Raw genomic sequence first — 23,795 nt, 5'->3', positions numbered from 1 at the left:
TTGTTATTGATCTCTTCCTCTTGTTTTAAACTTGGTTATTGATATAAGGAACCTTTGTTTGTAATTTTATCATTCCTAAGTTGGAGGTTCAGGTTCGGGGATCTGGTTTGCCGGTTTGGCTAAAATTTTTTTGGGGTTTATGTTCGTTAGTACAAAAAACATGTAAAATTCACACACACACTATAATAATTAATAGTAGCAACAGAGCCTGCGTATATCACAGTCACAAAAGCAATCAATGTGGTGTATGAGGAGGAGCCACCACTTTGTTGACTGCTGACTGGAACCTGCAGCAAACCCAGATCCGCACCGGGACTGGGCCCAGACCTGCATCCGGGCTCTTGATGCTGAACCCAGTTTCATAGATTAATTCATCCTTCTAAAACTCTTTACTTTGTCTGAAACATGGCTATCTTAATCTGCATCCAGTTTCTTCTCTACCCAAGCATCTTCAATGACACGTAAGCTACCAATAATTTACAAAGCTCTTCTTTGCTTGTCTAGCTTCTACTGTGGTATCCACTTTTTTCATTTCCATAGATCAGGTGATATATTTTTGGTGGTCTTCTGGCTTATCTGTGGTATTTCAACTCTGCATGTAAGTTTGTGGCTTTGGTAGTTATGCATGTGACTTTTCTTGTATTATACATACCTGTTGCTTGGCTGTTGTTCTCCTCTAGCAAAGCACAGAAATCATTAACTTTGTTTTTAATCCTTAGCTGACCACAGGTCTTCTAAGATACAAACACTTTTCTTATATTTAGAACAATTCTAAAATTTAACTGCTGTTCTTATTTCTAGAACAAGGCACTTTGGGTCTTCTGCTTTCTTTGCTTTCTAAATTAGTTTCTTCTTTTCCTAACTTTGCGCTCCATTGAAATGGGTGTTTGTGAAGCCTAGAAGCTTCTCCTATTTAATAATAGAGACCTAACGTGCATAACTGTGTGTAGAGAAGAAGATAGAGATAATAGTTTTGAGTGCAGTGTAAGTTGTTTCAGTTTAATAGAAGATAAGCTTTTTCAGTGTTTGTTGTTCATATTTTAAACACTGTGTGTTTGCGTGATATCATCCTCAGGTCTGCTGTTTTGGTTGAAGTTTTAACTTGCAATTAGGTTTTAATTTTCTTAGTGCAGAATAAATTTAACTCACAATTAGGTTTAATTTTATCAATGTAGAATCTGATTACTAAAAAATTATAAAAAGAGGATTGTTTTTGAAAAATGATCTTTTTGCTCAGTCTATCAATTTCAATTTATTAAAATGAACATTTTTTAAGGACAGATGAAAATCCATTGGTATGTGGTAACTGGTCATGTTGCCGGGCTTAAATTTTAGTGACTTTGATAGCTGTGTTTCCCCCCCAAATCAATTAATGGGCAAGTGCAAGGGGAGTAGAGACCCTCTTGTAGGGCATGGGGGGCCTGGGACAGAGCCCACGGTAGAGGTTTGGGGGCAATGCCCCCGAAGCAAAAATTTCCCATCGTTTGATAAAGGAGTTGGTTGTTATTTTGGTATGTAAACTAACCTTTGTAAACTGCCAAAAAGGCTATATAAATAAGTTTCCTTGGAATGTGAAAAGCCATGAGATTGGAATTTGTTTCTTTGTTGGATAATAGAAGAAAGTGAACAACTGTTTATTTGTGGATGTAGCCCACATGGGTGAACCATGTTGAATTTGTGTGTTATTGTGAATTCTTATTTTTGCTTTTTATTCTGCATTCTATTTAATATTGTTTTTTGCTCCGATTTGCCTAAACCCTAACAAAACCTTCCTAACCATTAAGAGCAATTCTAAACAGGGATTAGGCTTGTCATACAACTGATCAAGATTTCCAATTTTTAGTGTTGATTTTGGTTTGGAGCTTCTAGTTGCGGATTGACAAGGTGAAATAAAAATATTGTTGCACATTTATCTAAGATTAATCCTCATTGTTCAAGTTGTACCATTTGGCTTTTGGTTATACCATTTTTAGCTAGAATCAAGTTGTACTATTCCTTTTTTTTGGGCTATTCAACTTATTGGTTAGTATTTATTATTCTACTTATCTTTATATTGGACGCCAAGTTTATGACATTGTCTTCATTCTTTTAGTTGGTCAAATACCTTCTTGCATATTGTACACGTGTTGTCAATGGATTGCATCCTTGAAAAAGTTTTAAAAGGCTTGCATCTAAAATAAAATATGTTGCCTCTTGCTTATCACAATCCAAAATATCTTCTACACAACTCAAAAACTCTCACATGCTTATACAACAGTGTTTGTGGGAAGGTATAATTTTGACAATCTTGGAAGGAAAGTGCAACTTTCACAATCAAGACTATGAGATCAATTCACAACTTACAACTTACAACTTGCATAGAACTTGCTATCTTGCCTAAAGTTTTTGAAAGAGACAATGCTTAAGATTTTATGTCAAATACATAAACATTTATCTATTTGAGAAGGTGAATCTAGAAACACTATTGATTAGGTATAATTTTGACAATCTTGGAAGGAAAGTCCAACTTTCACAATCAAGACTATGAGATCAATTCACAACTTACAACTTGCATAGAACTTGCCATCTTGCCTAAAGTTTTTGAAGGAGACAATGCTTAAGATTTTATGTCAAATACATAAACATTTATCTATTTGAGAAGGTGAATCTAGAAACTCTATTGATTATGGAGAGGCATAAGCTCTGTTGCAATAACAGAGATGCACAAATGCACAATGCATGAGATTTGCAAAGAACACCTAGGAAGTAACCCTTACAAATGAAGCTTATCAAACTATTTAATCGTCAATGTATGCCAGAAAGAAGGGAAAAATCTGACTTTGTACATTCAATCTGATCCATAGGCATGGGGAATGTCTTTTGACAAAAGAAAGATGCTTGGAATGGATTGAAAGTACTATGTGCAACAATCAATGGACATGGAGGAACAATTATGGTGCCACATTTCAAACTCAAGCTCATGGGATGAAGAGATCTTATCATTAGATGAGCATGGGACATGTTCCTTTCTTCAATCCCATGTTAGGGTGTTGAAGAAAATTCTACAACTCCCATGGCTCGAAGAAATAGTGGTTGGAATGGTTGTTGAGTCTTAATGGCAATCACTATGTCCAAAATTCATACTATCAGGCTTATTCCTACAAATAAAAGGCTTGTAGATAATGGTTTTCTAAGTTTTAATGTGGGTAGTTGATTGAAATTTTGCGTGTTGGATCAATGGTGATCGTGTGCTCTAATTGGATTTGAATATTATGACTTGGATGGTATGACATGTCGAAAGTTATTGGCCAATTGGAAGTTGTCCTCCAAAAGTCAAACCTGCACATCATGAGTTGGGGCTTGCACAATAGGTAATCCCTTTTGAACAAGATGGATAGTCTTCGCAATTGTGCACCATTGTACTTGAAGTTGTGCCTCATGTGGATCCGTTTGACAAGTCAGTGTCTTTAGGGAGTGGGGATAATATGTGGGCTCAAGACACGTGTCCATATTTTGCAGTATTGTGGCTATGTGATGAGCCTATTTTTTGAAGCCCACAATAGTGTGAAACTAGTTAGGAATGACCACATGGAGCGTCGTAAACAGTTAGAGTTCACGACTAATTTGAAGCAATGGAGAGAGTGGGCCCGTACTAACACTAGGAAATGCGTCATAGCAATTCACCATCGTGGGTTGAAGTGGATCAGCCTTTGAAGTCTTGTGGTCGCATGATAGGGAGCCATGTGAAAGAAGCGGGGACCACCTTCAAGGTGCTTAATGAGAGGACTTAAGGATTTTTATAAGCACAAATACAAAGGTTGACATGCAATTGTGCTAGGAAAAGGGGTTGGTCACTCTACAAACATAAGGACTTAGGTTGTAACTAAGGTGACTGAGAACGGGCGATAATAGGTCAACGATAGATTAGAACATAAGCCAACAAGGGTCAAGGGTTTAGGGTGTAAAATCAGGAAACAAACTAAACCCCTCTAACATGCATGATAAACCCTAGCCTCCAAGAATGATTAGATGGCAAGAAATGCCAACATTTTTGGTGACCTTTGCAGGATGTTTGTCTGCTAAACATGAGATCTAGTAGCCTTACCATTCCATTGGGTACAAAGTCATGGGGAACTACTTTAACAACTAACCTGCCTCAAAACACAAAAGGGAAAACCCTATGCACTCCTACTCTTAGAGGAAGACAAGAACTAAAACATACATTCCTTTAAGGAGAATGCATACATTCCTTTAAGGAGAATGTAGATTCAACGACAACACTTCTTTGCAAATGAAACTAGGCTAAACTATATACATGAATTGAATTTGAGATGAATCCCATTGACTGGTATGGTAGCTCTTCTCCATCCAACTTGGATAGTCGGAAACCATTATGTTGTTTGCACTTAGAAATCACATAAGGCCCAATCCACATTGAATCAAATTTGGTGTGTCTCTCAAGCTTGCTCTTCAGCACATGCCATTTGAGGCCCGTATCACCTTCTTTAAAGATTCTAGAGATTGCTCTCTTGTCAAAAGACCTCTTCACTTGTGCTTGGTGCAACTCCATTGTCTTCATTGTCTAATCTCTAATCTCTTCCAACTCTACTTGCTGTTGCAACATTATTGCCATTGGCTCTTCTCCCATCATTTCAAGTTGATTGACCAAATCAAAAGCTGGAAGCTCAAGGGAGATAGGAAACCTTGCCTCTTTACCATAGACCAGCATGTTGGGTGAGTTACCAGTTGACCTTTTAGGGGTGATTCTATTAGCCCATAGAGTTGATTTCAGTTTTGTATGCCATGCTCTTTGATTATCCTCAATTTTCCTCTTGATGATTTTAATTAAGTTCTTGTTTGTGGACATAGCTAGTCCATTCCCTTGAGGATAATAGTTTGAAGATGTATAAGAAAATCTGCCATTATGCACTGCCCACTCACTTATCTTTGTTCCCACAAAAGCTAAGGCATTATCAGAAATGATATAATCAGGAGTACCAAATCTTGTTACCAAATCTTCATAAAAGTTTAGGACAACACTCTCACTAGCCTCTTTTAATGCTACAACTTCAGTCCATCTTGTAAAATAGTTAGTAGTAGTGAGAACCCACTTATGACCTTCACTGGAACATGGGTTAATGGCTCCAATGAAATCAATTCCCCACTTTATGAAGAGTTGCTCAACTTGGATAGGCTGCAAGGGAAAAGCTTCTAACATTTCTTTTCTTGAGAAGGCACATTTTATATTTCCTCACCCATGCATGTGCTTCCTTGAATAGACTAGGCCAATAATAGCCTTTTCTCATTATCTTCCATGCTGTTCACAATGAAATTCTTGCAAAAATTGGTCAACATCAATCCATCTAATTTTCTATATAACACACCATTGAAATCCTTCTTGAAAAGTATACCATTCAAGATCACATATGGGATAGATTGCAACCTAAAATGTCTTCTTTTAGCCTTATCCATTCCTTGTGGACACTCACTTATTTGAAGGAAATGAGTCATGTTTTGCACCTAGCTTGAAGGAGAAGCATGTGCAACTGTTTGGGCATCATTTTGGAGAAATAGAACCGCCTCCCTAACTTACTTTTTGTTACTTTCAAAAACACCTACTAGTTGTTCACACAAGCCTTACCTTGTTACCGGCTTTGTTACCTTGATTTCCATACTCCATGACTTTAGTAATCTAACCTGCCCTCTTCTCACCCAAGTCTTTGCTCAACAAGAGTTCTTTAACACTTGGATGGGCAACCTAACGACTCCAAGGTTCATGAATGCAGTGTCACTACGTGTGGATAAGCTCATTGGTTTGATGTGATTATGCTGGAATCACAAGGGAACTTACATTCGAATGCCTAAATGCTTGATTTATTGGAACGTGATCATTTGATGTTACAATATAGTGATGCTTTTGATCCTAAACTAGCTTGAATTGAAAAAAAAGGCAAAAGGAAAGGGTTGAGAGAGTCTATTCTAATCCTAAGAGCGTAGGAATATAGATGAATGACTCGGTAGAATCCTACTGAGCGAGGTCTCACCATCAAACTGAACAATTTGACACAAGCTCAATGCAATCTTCTAAGGATGTTTCAAAGATGTTCAAATCAATATCATCAAACATTGCTCACCAATCAAGTTAATGCATAAGCAATGAGTGTAGAACGATCCGAAATTAAGCTCATATCACTTCAGTTGACCATGCAAGGCACACTTACAATCAGCAAGAGGCTAGTGGTATGGATAAAACAAATTCCACACAAATTCATTCAACAATTTCTTCCATTCAATCTAATCAACATGAAAATAAATTGAGAAGTAGAACCATGAGGCTTGTTGAAATAACAGATTTCGCCAAACTTCAATGAAAAGAGTATCTCATTTACAAGTCATACCAACAATTCTTCCCTCGCCTAATCTACTTCTATTCTATCCTCTATTCTATTCTCTTCTATTACTAACTATTCACTATTAACCTTTACAAATGAAGAGTCTGAGCTTTTATAGAGAGCTCATTTACAATGAATGGCCAAGATTAAATCACCATCAATGGCCAGGATTAAATCGCCATCAATGGCCAAGATTTTACAATGAAAACCCTAATTAGGGTTTGTTACAACAAACTCAGTTTGACCAATGAGAAAATTACATTTAGTAAGTGTGGACCAATAGACATCAGGGATAGGTGCCTCGCAGTTTGTGCCATCACTGGTGAATCAGGTTCATTGAATCAAGACATGCCGATGTGGATCTTCTTTAATTGGCAAATGGTGACTGGGATGATGACTAGGAGGCCACCTTTAACTTGCACCTTTGTAAATTGGATAGATTCATCATGATGAAGAGATATCAAAGAGATATCTCTTGATACTCAACATTATCCAACTTGCTCAAGTAGTGGTGATGGGAATTATTGATATAGCCGAGTCCTCCTTCCATCCTTGCTTGCCTGCCTTGGAGTGATTGTATGACTTCTCCTTAACACTCCTTTGATCTCTTCATGCCTCCAGGGTGTGGTGAGAATCGAGATTCCTCTTAGGTATTTTGTGCTTGTAAATGAAGCGTTCCCTTTGCATGCTGGTGTAGATATCTTCCTTGCAACTTGATCTTGATGTTGACATTTTCTTTTTAGGACATTTTTTTTGATCTTCCTCCAACGTGATTCTCTCCATTTCTTTCTTCATTTGCTGCAAAATAAACAAATAAGCATCAACACATATGATTTATAACCTTTTCATACTTCTAGTTTGACCCAATCTCTCATTCTACATGTGCAGGTCTGATATGTGTTTCTATAGGGGAAATTGCTCCTTTTGATAACTGAATTCACTGTCTAAAAGGTAAACTTAATGTCCTAGGGCAGATCTGGGCTGTCTAATGATGAAATCTGTCTTCCTTGATCATCAGGTCTGCACCTTCAAAGTCCAATTTCGCCCTTATATTGGAGCAATTCATTTACGTTTTGATGAAATTTGTTTATGTGCTGACAAAATCTGATGTCTAGTTGGAGAAATTCGCTGACCTGCTGACAAAATTCGCCGATGGAGAAAGATAATGTTTTGGTTTGATGTTAAAATGATCTTTTGAGCTCCCTTATATATGTGACCTAGGGTAGAGATGTGTCTTTTGGGATGCGAGGCCGACTTGATCTAGTGTAAACAAAATATAAATTATCCTTCTTGATGCTGGCCGACTTGGTAAATCACACTCTCCCTTCTATCAATTCTAATTTTTGAATTAGTTTAGGTGCCCAAATGTTTGTCTTGTGGAATTTCGCTCTAAGATAATCTCGCTCTATGTCCTTGCTAGGGACAAGACCTATATGACAAATTCGCTCACTGTCCTTCCCAAGGTCAGGACCTAAATGAAGCTTGCTCATCGTCCTTTGAGAGGGCAAGACTCATATCAAAATTTCGCCCTTTGTCCTTTGGAAGGACAAGACATAAATGAAAATTTCGCTCTGTCCTTTCCAAGGACAGGACCTAAATCAAAATTCGCTTTCTAACCTTTGCAAGGTACGCTCTCATCTATTTGTTCCATGTCTTTTGGGCGGTCAAGGTCAAGACAGGACCTATAATGACATTTTCGCTCTATGACCCTCCTAAGGATAGCTTCAAATGGTAAAGTTCGCTCTTGGACCACGGTAAGGACGAGGCATGAGTCTAACAAAGTTCGCTCTAAGACACACTCAAGTTCATTCTAGACCATCAGCAGGGACAAGGCAAGCAGTTCGCTCTAGACCATCAGCAAGGACAAGGTTGAGGTGATGAATTCACCCAATGTCCTTTGGAAGGACAAGACCTTTAATGCATTTTTTGCTCTAAGACCTCTCTAAGGACAAGTTTCAAAAGATGAATTCGCTCTATGTCCTTGATGAGGACAGGCCTTAAAAGATTCATTCGTTCCAAGTTGATGCGAGATTCATGATTAAGTGAAAAAGCTCGCTCCATGTCCTTGATGAGGATTTCACTCTATGTCCTTGATGAGGACAAGACCCAAAGCATAATTCGCTCACCGTCCTTTGAGAGGACAAGGTCAAGATAGGTGAAATTCGCTCACCATCCTTTCCAAGGACAGGACCTAAATGAAGACCTTAGGATCTTTACATGTACATGACTTGAAACTCTTTTACCTCATTGATTTGAAAGCATCATCAATTCAGCCCTTAAAAAACATCTATAGAGGAAATTCGCTTTGTGACCTTCAGAAGAACGGGACCTAAAACAAAATTTCGCTCTAGGACCTAAGCAAGGACAAGACTTAGAGGTTTCGCTCTAGGACCTTAGGAAGGGTAGGACCTAAGTAAAGATTTTCTCTCTATGTCCTCTCCAAGGACAAGACTCAAAGACAAAATTTGCTCTGGGACCTTGATGAGGACATGAAACAAGTTCGCTCTTGACCCTTGGCAAGGTACGGGAGCTAAATGTAAAATTTCGCCCTAAGTCCTTAGAGAGGTACATGATCTCAAACAACCTTAAACTCAATCCTTCACTTCCCTTCACTCAACTAGGTCATATCCCAAATCTTCACGAAACATGTTAACTTTTACCCTTCAAGAAGGCTTAAGGAAGGAATTCGCTCTAATCTTGAGGCCAAGGATGTGTCTAAGGCATGTTTGTTCCAGCAAGGGACATGACTCTATGTAGACACTTCGTTCAATCTCTCCCCTTGCCTATACTTTATTCATCCAAACTTCCAATTCTTAAGTCATTTCAATGTCCATATCAAATTAATCTTCAAAAGTGACCCTAGGGAAGACTCCTCATTTAATCCCTTTTCACCTGAATTGATGAATTCTTTGGCTACTCAATTCTATCCCTTCAATGCAAAAATTAATAGTAAGGATTCTAAGACAACCTAGGACTAAGCAAAAAGGACTAACCCTAGAAAGCGAAAAGTGGGGGTCCCCATTTCCAATGGGGCAATGTGTGAATACCTCACAACACAACCATCAAGTAACTTTGTTATTTGAAATCAGGTGTCTAAATTGTTTGAGGCTCCTAATAATGGAAAGAACATACTTCTTAACAAAAGTATACCTTTGCTCATCCATTCCTTGTGGGCACTCACTTGCTTGAAGGAAATGAGTCATGGCATATAGGAAGAGGCCCTTTGGATTGTCCAATGCTAGAACAACTTTTCAAAGAGCCATGGATATAGCTTTTCAAGGACTTATGAACAAAAAAGATGCAAAAGAACATTTCACTCATCTAAGGCAAGCTCTTGACATGTGTAGGGAGTATGGTATATTCCTCAATCTAAAAAAATTCATTTTTGTTGTTCATTAAGGTAAGCTTCTTGGCCATGTGGTGTCCAAACATAAATATTACAATTAATTTTGAAAGGGTGAGAGCTATCTTAGCTTTGCCTTTACTGACCCATAAAAAGGGTTTACAAAGTTTTTTAGGAAGCATGATTGGGCGTATTTGGAGTGCATTTGAATTTGAATTTGGTTGGCAAAAAGTTATAAATAAGTGACTTGGGCTCTCATTTTGGTTGTTGTCGGGTAATTAAGCAATAAGACATTTAATGTAATTAGAGTAAAATGACGGCAGTTAACTCGTCGGTTGTCGACAGTTGACACCGGGTAACTGACCGGTCACCTTTATATATTAGCGAGTCCTTGGTCATGGGGACGGAGTTAGTATGGTCATTGTCATTGTACTGACATTATTATGAATCAATGAAGATCTGAGTTTCTTTATATTCTGTCATGTCTATTATTTCTGCAATGCATTGAATTACACTTTATTGGCAAAACATTTGGCGTCGTTGCCTAGACAGACTCGGGAAAAGGAGCGGATGGCGTACGGACGCGATGGGCCTACCCGCGAGTGAGATTAACCCTGAGGCGGACGACGCACGAAGAGAGCTCTACGACGGAGAAGATACTACGAGGGAATTTTCAATCCTGCTTCAGGTGGCCATCGAAACCTACGTCTGAAGAGAGGCCACGGAGGCGGAAGTTCCAACAAGTGCCGTGTGGACCGCACTGGAAGTTAGCCCTGCGGTGAATCAGTTGATGAACCACCTCCCCTAATTGCTCGCACAAGCTTCACTCGCACAACGAGCTCGCTTGGAGGAAATTACTTGCGAAGAACGACACCAACAGATCCTCCTACAGTATGAAGAAAACAACCATCGTTGGGAAGCGCAACAGGATGGCATGCGATGGGACACTTGAACCTTGAGCCGTACGGGGTGGAATAAAGAACACTCATTGTAATAATTATGTCATATTGTTGACATAGACTTGTATCCCACAGGATGAATGAATAAAAGTGTTCTACTTTTTATATGTTGTTGTTATATATAAAGCTGTACGGGAATTAATGCCCAATACATTGAATAAAGACAAAAATAAGCAAGAGTATATAGATGAATGTGCAGTAGCCCAACGTGCCTTGATCCTTGAACAGCAAGCGGAAAGGCGACGGACGTATAAGTGAAGGGGGGAGGAACGCTCCGAAGGGGACAGTGAGGCCGATGGCCACCCACGGAGTCGGGAGGAGTTACTTGCGGAAACCCGCCGCAGGATAGAGTGTACTAAAACTCAGTTGAGGGACTTGAGGGACTTGTCACACACACCAGAGGCTAGGAAAACCACATGGAGTGGGGAGGAGGCAAGGGAGGGAGAAGACATCGGGGCTGCCAAGAGTGTCGAAGGGACATTGGGGCATGGCGGTCAAGCACCTCTTACAGGATCTAACCCATCCGGAGTAGGACAACAGCCACCAGTAGTAAAAAGACAAGGCATGGCGCAAAAACAAAAACTTCCAAAGTTCCATGGGGACGAGAAAGAAGACCTTGTCCGCCACTGTTGCACTTGTGAAACAATTTGGGAAGCGAATGGTGTTACCGATCCGGACAAGTGGGTAACACAGTTTCCCACAACCCTAAGGGGCGTGGCCATCGACTGGTTCTCTGATACGGAGAAGGCTAAAATTAGCACATGGCTTGACTTGAAGAAGGAATTTCAAGTGGAGTTTCGTCTCCTAAGAGACGATAATGAGATCGTAGCCGAAATTTACGGCACGAAACAGAGGAAGAATGAGACGGTTCAAACCTACAGCCGGCGGCTCAAAGAGCTCCTAGGAAAAATGGAGAACCAGCCCGCAGACGGACTGAAAAAACGGTGGTTCGTGGAAGGTTTGAAGACGTCTCTTAGACGGAAAATGAAGATCGTACCTCCCTCTTTATATATCAACGCCTATAATAGGGCAATGGATTTAGAAAGCAAGCAGAAGACGTCCAAGAAAAAGAAAAAGAAATCCTCGTCAGACGATGATTCCTCTTTTGACAAAAGCAGTAGTAGCGATGACGAGTCTAATCGCAAGGTACGGGCTCTCTAGAAAGATATGGAGCGAATGATGAGAGAGATGAAGGCAACCAAAGGAAGCACAAGCAAAGCCGACGAAGGGGATTTATGGTGCACGGACTGCCACAGCGACGGACACACCAAGGGGTCTTGTCCGAAGAAAGCATTTTGTGATATTTGTCAGATTGCCGGACACCTTACCAAGGAGTGTCCGTACAATATGAGGACCCGTAACCAAAAGGTTCTCTTTACGGAACCGTCTACGCCAACCGGCACGTTCCAGCTTGCGATCAACAATGCGTTCAGACTTTCTACCAAACTTTCCCACTAGAATAATACAGAATTTTCTCTAGCTTTCATGATACAGAAAACATGGCAAGACACATTACCCTTCCTCTTTTTATTTGCAAAACAATCAAACCTTTTACCCATAATCAGTAGAACAGGTTCAAAAGTCTTTTGCTCACTCCATAAACCAGATTTTGAGAGATAGAAAGGAATTTTCCAGAAATACGGCATATATATGTATTTATTTGCATATATATATATATATATACAAATACATACGTATATATACCATACATCTCCTCATGGTGATAACAAAAATAATACACCCCAAATTAGATTAACCCTCTCCTTAAATTCCAGGAACAAAATTAATATTGAAATAAATAGTAGAATAATGGCAGGAGAAAAACGTATATCTACTTTTCAATTTCAAACTACCACTAAATCCCAAATAGAATACATGGAATTACTTCATGCTGGTTATCACTTGATAAAACTGAAACAACAATTAATATACATTATAAAAGTGCAAAAGGGTTTCAAATCCATACAAAATGCCATGAAATTTTTCTAAGCTTTCAGCATTTTACAAACCACAGATGTATTTATGCATTTCTCCCATTTTAATTTTCGAAACGAGAATATAACGGTAAGAAGAAGAGTAAATCGCAGGTCTGAGAGATAACATGACCTGTGAAATGAAGTATCACGTCAGAGAATGTATTCCAGCGCCCTCCTTTTAGCAGAAGCCTCTAAACTTCGAAATAGCAGAGCTGAAAATGAGAGAAACTGCACAACAAAACCCTTGTTTCTCGCTGTTTTGCAAAAGTTAGGAGTAAAAGTAATGAATCGTTCTTTTCCCATGTTGGCTTACGTATTCCCAAAGTCGTTTTCATTATTGCCAAAATGCCCTAATACCAGACGGGATTCTCAAACTGCCCAAGGAGTCACGCAGGGCATGCTTACTCCCTCACGTGATCTGCATTTTTCCTTCCTCCGAAAGCTTCTCCTTCACGCGTTGAGCATTCTCGGCACTCAAGACATGCTTCCAAAATATTTTCCTTCCTCTCCATAAAATAATGAAGTGTTTGAATATATTATAACTTCCTTTATTGACTTGCCCGATATCTCATGTATATAGGATGGCGATGTAACATGTTTTATTTTTAAAATTGCATTGCTCTTCATTTTTTTTTTAAAACTCTTTTATGCCCGATAAAATCATATGGCAAAGTGGAGCGATAAAATATGGTTAAATTAAAAGCTTATATCCCTCTCAATATTACCATAATATATACTAAGCCAATCAACTAGCAACTTTAGGAGGGACAAATTTCATATCTCCCCCTCACATAACCTTCACTTGATTATAGAGTTGCCAATTTAAAGTTGGCAAAATAATAATTTATTTAATAAAAAATAAACCTTGCCAAGCAAATTATAAATTGATTTAAATATAAATATTTATATATATTTATATATATGTGACCCATACATCCTATGTAAATCTGACTGCGGAAGTACGTATACGACTCTGCATATGTACTCCCATACCCAGGTATTCACATAGGATATATATGTAACATATATATACATATACATAAATATATATTTATATAATAAAAAAATAATATTAGTCCCAGCTAACTTGATTAATAGTTAATGATTTAATTAATAATTATCTCGAGATGCGACAAACCCTAGGGTTATGAACCCTAAACTCTCTACACTGACCCTCTAGGTTACCTGGCGCACTGGCTAACAAGGTCTGACAAGGTCAACATATGTTTACCTGGCTAGGTTAGGGTTTTCAAATGGCATTGAGTCCTTTCCTTCCTTTCACGTCCCGACTTGATGATACTTTCCCTCCTTTCGTGGAGGACGGCAGTCTCCTGCACACATTTGGCCCATGAAAATCGGTTAGATCCAAATCTTGCCTAATTCTGACAATTAATAATTCATGACAAAAGTAAAACATTGTACCATATTGTTAACTGCAAATTTATCAATTAATAAATCAAAGTCCATCAAATCATCGTAGAAAGCATAATTATCATCATTCACATATAGCATAGTCATCTGAACATATCCATCAATTAAAGCATGAAACTAGGGCACATTAAACATCTACAAGTATATCAAAAATGCACTAGGGTTAACATGTATCAGGGCGTAAATACTGCACATAAACAACTAGGGCACAAGTGGGATGTAACAAGATGGCTCATGACTAGATCCATGCTATTATTTTGAGAAGATCTTGGTTGATTTATCTGTTGATTCCATTTTATTTTCATTTCATTATCTGCTAATTTGGCGTGAATTAAAATTAGATGATATAGTATTACCAGGCATTGATGCATTTCTACTTGTTGTCTTCCATTTTGGCATGATCATAACTTGCATGTTATTATCTGCCATTTTGGCATTTATTGATTTTGTTGATTTTATATGTTGTAATTTTGTTGGTTAGCTGCCAATATCTTGCTGGTTATTTTCATTTTCCATATTCTAGTCTCTGTATGCTCTCATCTTGCTCACATTGGGAACTTGGTGATTAGAAAGAGCTAGGATTTGAATTGATTTAAAATTTTTTTTGGTGGATTTGAACTAACTGTCCTGCTAGGGACGCTATAATTCACTCAATTGAAATTTTATTGTATGGATTAGGGTTAATTTTCTGATTGAATCTTTACCATGGTTTGAAAATTCAAGAATATTGATCTATTAAGTTTAGTAATTCACTTGATCTTGATCTGCAAACTTAAAGGTTAGCTTGTTTACCATGTTTAAATTGTTATAAAACATTTTTGAGATATCAAGTACTCCTTGAATTGGCTCATTTCTTTGGAAATTAAGTAAAGTCATTTCTTTTGAGTAATTGCTGAGTTTTATACTAATTATGACATTGACATGTTATGTTTCCCATTTTTATGAAGGCATTTTTGTATCTATCTTGGAAACCTTGATGTTATATCTATGCTATGTTTTCCTATCTGCTGTTCTAAGCTCATTTTCTTCAAAGTTGATTATATTTTGGCTTGCTTTTGTTACTGGGTATTACTATTAAGAGTATTAACTACTAAAAGACAAGACTTTTTATAACATTTTCCTGAATAAGATTAACATTGACATCCAAACTTCTACTGAAATGGCATACATGGTCTAAGATGATCTTTAGGCAATTCTTTGCTCACTTATTGCCAAATTTCCATTGAATGTTGAGTGACGAGTCAACTCTTATTTTTAAATTTTTTTGGTGTGTTAAATCAATCTCAAGTCTGAATTGTGTGACTATGTAAATAGCAACTTTGTTTATGCTTTGCTATGCTCTATAATTGAAGAGCAGTAGGCTCAATCATAGGTTACTGCAGATGTTGGTAAATCTAAGGTGCATTTATGTGCTTTTAGTTTTAAGACTGAATATTCTTCTCTCCTCCGGTACCATGCATTTCTTTCTGTTTCAGAGGTTTAACATTATGAATTATGTGTGTTTTCCAGGAAGTCATTTTTTTAGTGGAGTGCGGTTTGCTCCAAAGGAATGTTTTTTGAGCAATGCCTCCAGTGGTGATGTCTGATTTTTTTCAAAGAAAGAGGATGAGCTAGGATCCAGAAAGCAACCACCTTCTTGATGGCATACGTGATTGAGATCCCTAAAGAACATAAAACTGGATATTCAGAGAGAGGAAGTAGAGAAGGATCTGAAACTGTCGAGATCAATCCAGACAAGGAATCTGAAATTTTTATCAAGAAGGATCAGTGTACCAACAGTTCTGCAGAGTCGATTCCCTTGGTAATTTGTCATGCTCTACAATATAACCCTGAGAAGAATAATTCTTTCGTAAATTGGTGTCTTTTGCTGACTCTTTCATATGAATTATCTTTCATATTTTGCATTCCCGATTTTTAATAGACATTGGTTGAAGTTGAGACAAATCAGTTCTCTGCTGTATTTTGTTTGATTAAATTACAATTCAAGATTTTAGTTACATATTTCTTCTCATATTGTTTGATTTTCATTGATTGTATTGCGTCTTTGAAAATCATCAAAACTGACTGGAATTATTTCTCATATTCTTACTTGAATTTAGGCCATTGAAGAGGTTTGAGAAAAAAATGGTAGCGGTAGGTGGACTTTCAAACATAGCTGAAAATGTTATTGATGCTGAAGCAAAACTTAAGCCTGCACAAGATAAAACTTTGAAGCTAAAAGAGGAATTGATGCTTGCTAAGGAAAAGGAAAGGAAGATGTATTTTCTAGAGTTAAAACAAAATAAGGTTGAAAAGGAAAAGGAAGATGTCCTGACAGAATGGGAAAGACTGAAGAATTTTGAGTCAAAAGCCAGAAGGTTGACAAGAGAGCTCATTGACTCTGAATTCTTCCGAGGCCGATTCACAAATCTAGGGCAATTTAGGGATGACCCAAATCTTTTGGATAAATTAAAAGAGGTAACAGTGGCCTTGAAAGAAAGAGATTTGATTTTGCATGAGCAATTCCAGGATGCTGAATGCAAGAGAACAGAGTTAGAAGATAAGTCTAACATGGAACTTGACTTGTTATCTCAAGAAAAAATGCATAGCGCTCTGCAGGAAGATGAATTGAAAAATGCAGTGGCTAGATTAAATATGCTTGAAATGAATTCAACATGCTTTGAAGAGAAGGTTCCAGCTTTAGAGGGATCGATAAAGTTTTTGATGAACAAAAATAAGGAATGTGATGAGCTAGCTAAACAGGCAGAAGATAATTTTGTTGAAACTTTTAAAAGGGCTTTGGAATCAGACTATTTACAAGTAATATATGAGTCCAGGGCAAATGAAATGCAGAAAATTTTAACTAAACTGGAAGAAGAGATTGAAGGACTTCATCAAAAGCTTAAAAAATGTGACCAAGTACAACAGGCAATGAACAAAATGGAAGCAAATCACTTCAAAATTGAGGAAGAATTTAATTGTTTTCAAAATTATTCTTTGGAGAGAGTAAAGAATTTTGAGACTGCACTATTGAACTCACGGCAAAAGGAACAAGAACGGCAGGAAAACTTAATTTCTGCAGAACAAGAAGTATGTAACTATAAAAATATTGCAAAAAAATCAACAGAGAGGCTTTTTGAGGTTCAGAATTTGGCTGAAGTACTGGAAGGTTTGTTAAAGGACACACAAGAGAAATGGGAAACTGTTGAACGAGACATGAAAAGAGTGTCTCAAAGGGAACTTGTACTTCAAAGTAAGCTTGAAGATTATGAGGTAAAATTCCTAGCACAAGAGAGTACTCTACAAAGTATGACAGCTAGGATCAAGGAACTCAAACAATTGCTTGAATCTCAAGTAAATGGTCCAGAAAAGAAGTTCAAGATGGATCAAGAAAAATCTGCATTTTCTGAAGGTGAAGACATGAGGATGTTGAATACATTAGTAGGTCATGTTAGAGAATCTAATAATCAAGTGTCAGTTGCATCCAAATCGGCCATAGCAAAAGACATTGAGCTGCAGATTCTATATGCAAAATTGACTGAGATGGAGACCTTAGTGCAGCAAATTCAAGGTAAATTCTTGACTGCAGAAGACAGAGCCCTGCATGCTGAAGCAGAACGCACACAGTTATTTGAAAACAATTTAAAGTTGAGTGACGAATTTGCCCATATCCAGTTCCAGATGGTTGAGTTGCAGACAACTTTGAATCGAGTAGAGAGCAAGGAAGTGTTAGCCACTAATCAACTCATGTCTACAGTGAAAAGAATAAATGGTTTGACTGGACAACTGCGGAATGAAAGACAAGATCTTCACAATAAGGTATGTGTCTTTGCATGTTCAGCTGTATTCATGACATATAAATAATTCTATCCTGATTTCTTTGCACAGATGTCAGGAAATTCGCAAACAAATGGTATTGCCTTTTACTCTTCAGTAATAAACAAAGAATGTACTTACCACCTGGCCTGAATGTGCATTTTGTCAATTTCTGGCATGACTTCTCATTTATTTTGTTCCCAGGGGACAGGTCCCTACCCTTTGAATCTCGTGGGGATGTGTGCCTCATGAGATGGGGATGGGGGGAATGGTGGGACTTAGAGATGACTAAGAGACATCCCTAGTTTGCTTTCCAACCCATCAACCGTGGAAACATATCCCTTTTTTAATTAACAATTTGAAGAAAATTTAAATCATACTTCAAATAAAATTTAAATCATACTTTTCATACTTGCTCTAGAATCTTTAGTTTTTGTATTGTTGTGTCATACTGTGATGTAGTATGAGTATCGAAGTAGTCTTATTGACACTTAGGCTGCTATTAGAATTGATAAAATCCTTGATTGAAGTTTTGGCTATTTTTATATTAATGTTAAATTTTAATTCATTAATTTTTATAGTAATTGGTTATACTACCCCTTTGCTATCCCCTTATTCCTAATTTTTTCATGGCACCTCCATTTCTCCACCATTTTTACATCCTCCCGCAAAATAAATTCTTTATCTCATTTTCAAATTCCCCTGTGCAAGGGTCTTGGCAGAACATATTTTAATTTTAGGATTTTAACAGTTCAAAGTTCAAACCTTTTGCAACTTGCCAATTGAAATTCATACTCTCAAAATATATTCTAAAAGCTGATCGTGTCATAAAACATTTATTTTGAGGAATGGGTATTTCATTTGCTCATTTCTCTGGGTTTTTTTTAGGCTTTTTAGTTTTTGTTCCTTATGGATGGAAAGCTCAAACATGCTATTGATTTTATTGCTCATTGTTTCTACTAGAAAATAGTTTGAGAGCTTAAATACTCTAGTCCTTTTTGGAAGTCTTTCTGCAGTGATAGAATACTTAATCTATACACCTCAACACATTTTTAAAATCAATTTATGAATTTAATTCTCTTTGTAATTCTGAAGTAGCATAGGGGATGAAATAATGCCTACTTTTGGTCTATGCTTATCCAAGCTTCTGTTATGGATGTGAATGTATTGGTGATGACAAATCATTTCCTGGATTTAAGGGTCGGGTATTAACAAATATAGTGATGATGACAATAACGACTTTTAACATCCTTTAGACCAGATTGATTTAGGATGTTTTGAAGTGTATTTTGTCTTTAAATTCAGTAAGCAATACATTATTGGAGTTGCTATTTTTGTTGTTATTTCCTTCCTTCTTGTGTCATCCTTGAGAATTTGAAATTAATATTAATTTAGCAATCATTTTCATTTTCATTTTGTAATTTGATCCCTCAATGTGTGAAATACATTGAAAAGTAAAAAGAGACATAATATAGTGTCCATACATAAATATAAAAGTGAGGCTTTCTATATTTGAACATGGTGGGAATGGAGACGCCTAAGCCATTGTGGTTCTTGGAGTTTAGGAGCTCACAAAGAGTAAGATTAGTTGCATTGTTTGGTGAAGGGAAGATCAAAATAAAAGACTTAGTGTTCATCCTAAATATCATTGGCGCTGCATATTTTATGAGTTTTACTCACCCTAAGGTGTTTTCGGGTTTGTTCAATTGCTGGTTTTGCTATGGAGGTCATGAGCAATAATCTTTATTTTAATATTCATTTGTTTTTTTAGGTTTATAGTGTTGGAAAAATAGTTTTGATCAGTCAAACTAGGGCTTATACAATCTTTGTAGTATTTCATCACTCCTTTTTTTTCTGGAAACCTTATAGGGATGTAAGATTTAATCTATGTATAATTGATTATGTTTTTATTTTTCAAATCTAGGTATTCAAGCCAATCTTTAGTATCTATTGTCCAACCTTTCTTCACTCAACGGTAGTTGTTACTTATATTAGAAACAATAAACGAGAGCCTAGTGTTACTCCAGATAAGTGCAACCACCATCAATCAATAGAACAAGTTAATTGGTATTACATTCTGTTTGAAGCCCAACAATCGAAAGTTTCTGACCCCTCCGATTGGAACAAGAGGAGTTTTCTTGCTCTTCCTACATCACTACTATCTTATTGGCTCCAAATCCCATCTCATGTGTGGGGAAACTATTGCTGTACTATAGTTCCCCCACTCAGGAATAGAAAGTCCTTGGGGGCCAAAGTCCCCAGCCCTAAAGAAACAATAGGCAAATACTTTGAAATAGCCTTCCCATCCCCCCTACCTAGAATGTGCAAGACAAATCCATTGATCTTTTGGCTCCAACTGCTATTTAATCAGCTTGAACTAAAAGGTAGGAACTGATCGAGTAGATTTTATCTCCCCTCGATTATATAGGCCTCCTCTTTTCTATTATTGGCAGTCAGATCCTCTCTACTACTTATGGGCATGCCGAATCCATCTCTCCACTTGAGGTCTAGGTTAGGTCGATTTTCAATGCGAATTGTCTCTCTCCCAATTGTCATCAATGATGCCACCTTTAGAATAGCAGTTTACAAAGTGCTTTGGAATGTTCTCTCAATTCTGTTCCAAATATCATGGGAAATACTACAAATTTTTGCATTCAAATAGAATAACCCAGTAACAATATTTAAGTACCATTCATGACATTAAACATTGAAAAGAAAAATTAGATACCGGTATGACAATAGCAGTAGGAATTAGAACTAGAGTTTCTGCAAACGCATGTTTAGGGTTTGGGGGCCATTTATATTAGGAACAAGGCCCACCTTGGTTATTCTTTATTTAAAATTTTGAAATTTGATATCTTTTAATGTTTCAGACAATTCACATTCTCTGTGACATCCATCCCTAGGATAGTTGAGGAATGTGTTGATGTCCCCATCTATACTAGGAATATAGGATTTCCAACATAGTATGGATATTCCTAGATATGTTGCATTTGAATGCCCCACAAATTGAACATAAATGGTGAAACATCTCTGGGACACCATGAATAACCTTAGATGCTTCATCTTTACTCTGATATCCTTGAAATGCATTGAATCAAGACAAGTTGGAAATATTGAGGGTGTATATCGTGGTGCAATGTATTTTTCTCAGCCTATTTTCCTTCTAGAGAAATGTTGGTAAGGTATGTGTTGACGTGTTTTTTATGACAGCATCGAACACAAAATAAAGTTACCAACGGTCACCTTAGGCTTACTCTCTCTTAATCAAAATTAGTCCGTATGCTAAGATTGCACAAAAAGTTCAAACGGCTAACTCCAAGGTTCCTTCAATGTGTGGACATGACTCAGTTGATTGATAGGTTTGCTGTTAACCCAAGGGGCCTTACTTATTCTCTTGAAGAGGATAACAAACTTATGTGAGTTCAAGGATTTTTATGTGAATGATTTGCAATGAAAGCCCTATTTTTTGGATTTTTGGATTTAAGAGATGCGGAAAAGTAAATGAGGAAAGGTTTAGAGGACTAAGTTAAGGCTAATCTAATCCTATGAACACGGAGGCGAGATTACTTATGCAAAATCCAACCACGCTTCGCTTCGCCAACAATGCACAACTACATGAAGGCGGTGTAATCTTCAAAGGGTGTGTTAAAGATTTTCAAATCATCAGTAGAAACCATCAAATTGAACAATCTCTACTGATAATCAAAGTTAAACATACACAAATAACAGAGGCTCAGGCTAACTTTGCACGGTATGCAACAATCAACTGCACACCAAAAGTATGAGCACGAATCTTGCACAAAGCAATCCTATCAAATCCAGTCCATCTAATAACATGAAAGAAAATCTAATCTATGAAGAGAGCAAGACCATGCAGATTGCTAAAATAGAACAAGAATACACCATCAAAGTGGAACAATGTATTAAGTTGGCTACTTCAACAATCCTTAGCAACAATCTCAGACAATAATCTCTCTTTTACAAATGAGGGGGGTCACCCCTTTATATAGGCTCTTGGCATTGACTACATGCAAACCCTAAACATTCCTCACTCAAGATGCAACAAGGTGGGAATGGGCTATTAATGCCCACTAAGCCCATATACAATTATTCTAAAAGCCCAAAAATGGCGTCCATCAGTGCATTAAATGCACCCTATTACATCAAACATGCCCAAAATACAATAAACATTCCCATGCAAGAAATAAATGCCCATCATTCCCCATGCAACAGCTACATGTGTAGAGAATTTGTCATAGAATTAATAATAAGGCGTTTCCATGCAAGAAAATTCCTCATGCATTCAACATGCATTGACCTGGACCACCACTAAGTCAAAAATATTCCAGCAGTAAATATGCTGCCACTATTTAGCCAAAAGATTCTCGTCGAGGAATGGACAACCATTATCCCGTTCATTTATTGCATATGCAATGAATTTACTGATGACGGCTTCCAGCTCTCCGATGGAGACACTTGGCACATTTTCAATACGAATTCCATCAAGGGAATTTCTTCCTCACTCTTGGAAAAGAAGCTTTCCCATTCCATCATGATTTCCCGTGTCTTCTTCATTATACTGGAAAATGAAGAAACATTTGCAAAATGTTCCTTAGGGAATGAACCTACGAAGAACTCATGTAACTGAGATTTCAGGGAGTTCACTGTTACTCCACTATCATTGAGCTTCCTTGCGAACATTGCTTCAATTGCATTGATGATTTCCTCTTGCTGATCGAGTCCCTCAAAGTTAAAGACTCCACGTTGAATTTATCAAAGGTGTTCTTTCTTGAGCAAACGACGTAGAACTAATGGGGAAAGTCATAAACCTCGTTCTCCTGAATTACTTTCCCATCAATTAGAATTTGCCTTGGAATCTTTGTTAGAGCCTTGAGCCGCGGAATGGTTAAGTCCTGGTATATGTGACCATCTTCCCACAATCCTTCCGCTGTCTCCAATCTGTTGAGGAGGGCTATGAACTTTGAATGAAGCTGAGCCAAGTCCTCGATGAATTTTCCTGCTTCAGCGTAAACATCTATCCATTCCTTGGAATTCTTTGCCATTACTCTAATTACCTCCGCATCATCAACAACTTTCTTAGGAAGGGAAGGAGGAATGAATGAAGGGCTTGCCTCCTTGAGTGGCCTTTTAAAACTTCTGATGTACTCGCATAGAGCTCTATTTTCTTCCCTCAGCCTCTTATACTTCGCTTTTGTCCTCAGCATCTTTTCCTTCATGGCTAAGGAAGATTCTTCGAAGTCTCCAATTACTTGTCCCGTGGAAGCAGGACCAAGATCAACCTGTCTGATAACATAATTTTCTTGCTTGATTTTATTCCTGTCCTTAACCACTGCAGGCTCAACAATGTGCAGGGTTCGGGATCCAGACTCATCCCTCACAACTTTAGAAAATTTTCGGGAGCCTTCCTTTCTGCTGGCCGATCCATCTTCAACAACTCTTCTAATTCCCGAGCTGGATCAATTTCCTTTTTTGGTTCCTTCCTCAGCCTTCCTATCAACCAATATGGAGCCGGAATGGAGTGATTATGGATTTCCATGTGCTCCTGCTCCTGTGATTCTTCTTCCATTTCGCCAAGGATGGCTTCTACGAAGCTATCCCGACGAGTCTCTTACTGGTGTGGAGAACTTTCTTGTTTTTGACTTCTTGGCTGATTGGGTCTGTGTGAAGCACTAAAGCTGAGTATATGTGGTGTTGGAGTATTACCTAGAGGTGGATTTGCTGGATGTGCAAACATCTCTACCTCATGTACACAGGGAGAACTTGCCGGTGACTGCACCCTTTCTACCCTTGCTCTCTTTTGCGGAGGTTCTTACTGTCGCACCTCTTGTTGAACTCCTTGTTGAACTTTCCTTCTGCCAACTTCCTTATTTGCCCATCAAACCAGTGCTTAATGAAT

General features: G+C 37.7%; 2 protein-coding genes across 5 annotated transcripts in view; one reads left to right on the top strand and one right to left on the bottom strand.

Moving 5' to 3' along the window:
- Window positions 1–23,795, top strand: part of LOC131034876 (uncharacterized) — a 102,552-nt gene that overhangs the window by 6,623 nt on the left and 72,134 nt on the right. For all 4 annotated transcript variants that reach the window (XM_057966480.2, XM_057966481.2, XM_059213083.1 and 1 more), the window contains exons 2-3: window positions 15,590–15,881; window positions 16,180–17,878. In XM_057966480.2, coding sequence (XP_057822463.2) covers window positions 16,205–17,878 — 1,674 coding nt within the window. In that variant the 5' untranslated portion in view covers window positions 15,590–15,881; window positions 16,180–16,204. The remainder of the gene's footprint in view (window positions 1–15,589; window positions 15,882–16,179; window positions 17,879–23,795) is intronic.
- On the bottom strand, window positions 4,562–5,197 carry LOC131858866 (uncharacterized). Its single transcript, XM_059212334.1, has one exon. The coding sequence runs from the start codon at window positions 5,195–5,197 to the stop codon at window positions 4,562–4,564; it is 636 nt and encodes a 211-aa protein (XP_059068317.1).

Source organism: Cryptomeria japonica, chromosome 10, assembly GCF_030272615.1.
Source record: "Cryptomeria japonica chromosome 10, Sugi_1.0, whole genome shotgun sequence".
Classification (NCBI taxonomy): domain Eukaryota; kingdom Viridiplantae; phylum Streptophyta; class Pinopsida; order Cupressales; family Cupressaceae; genus Cryptomeria; species Cryptomeria japonica.
This window is presented reverse-complemented; position numbering and strand designations above follow the sequence as displayed.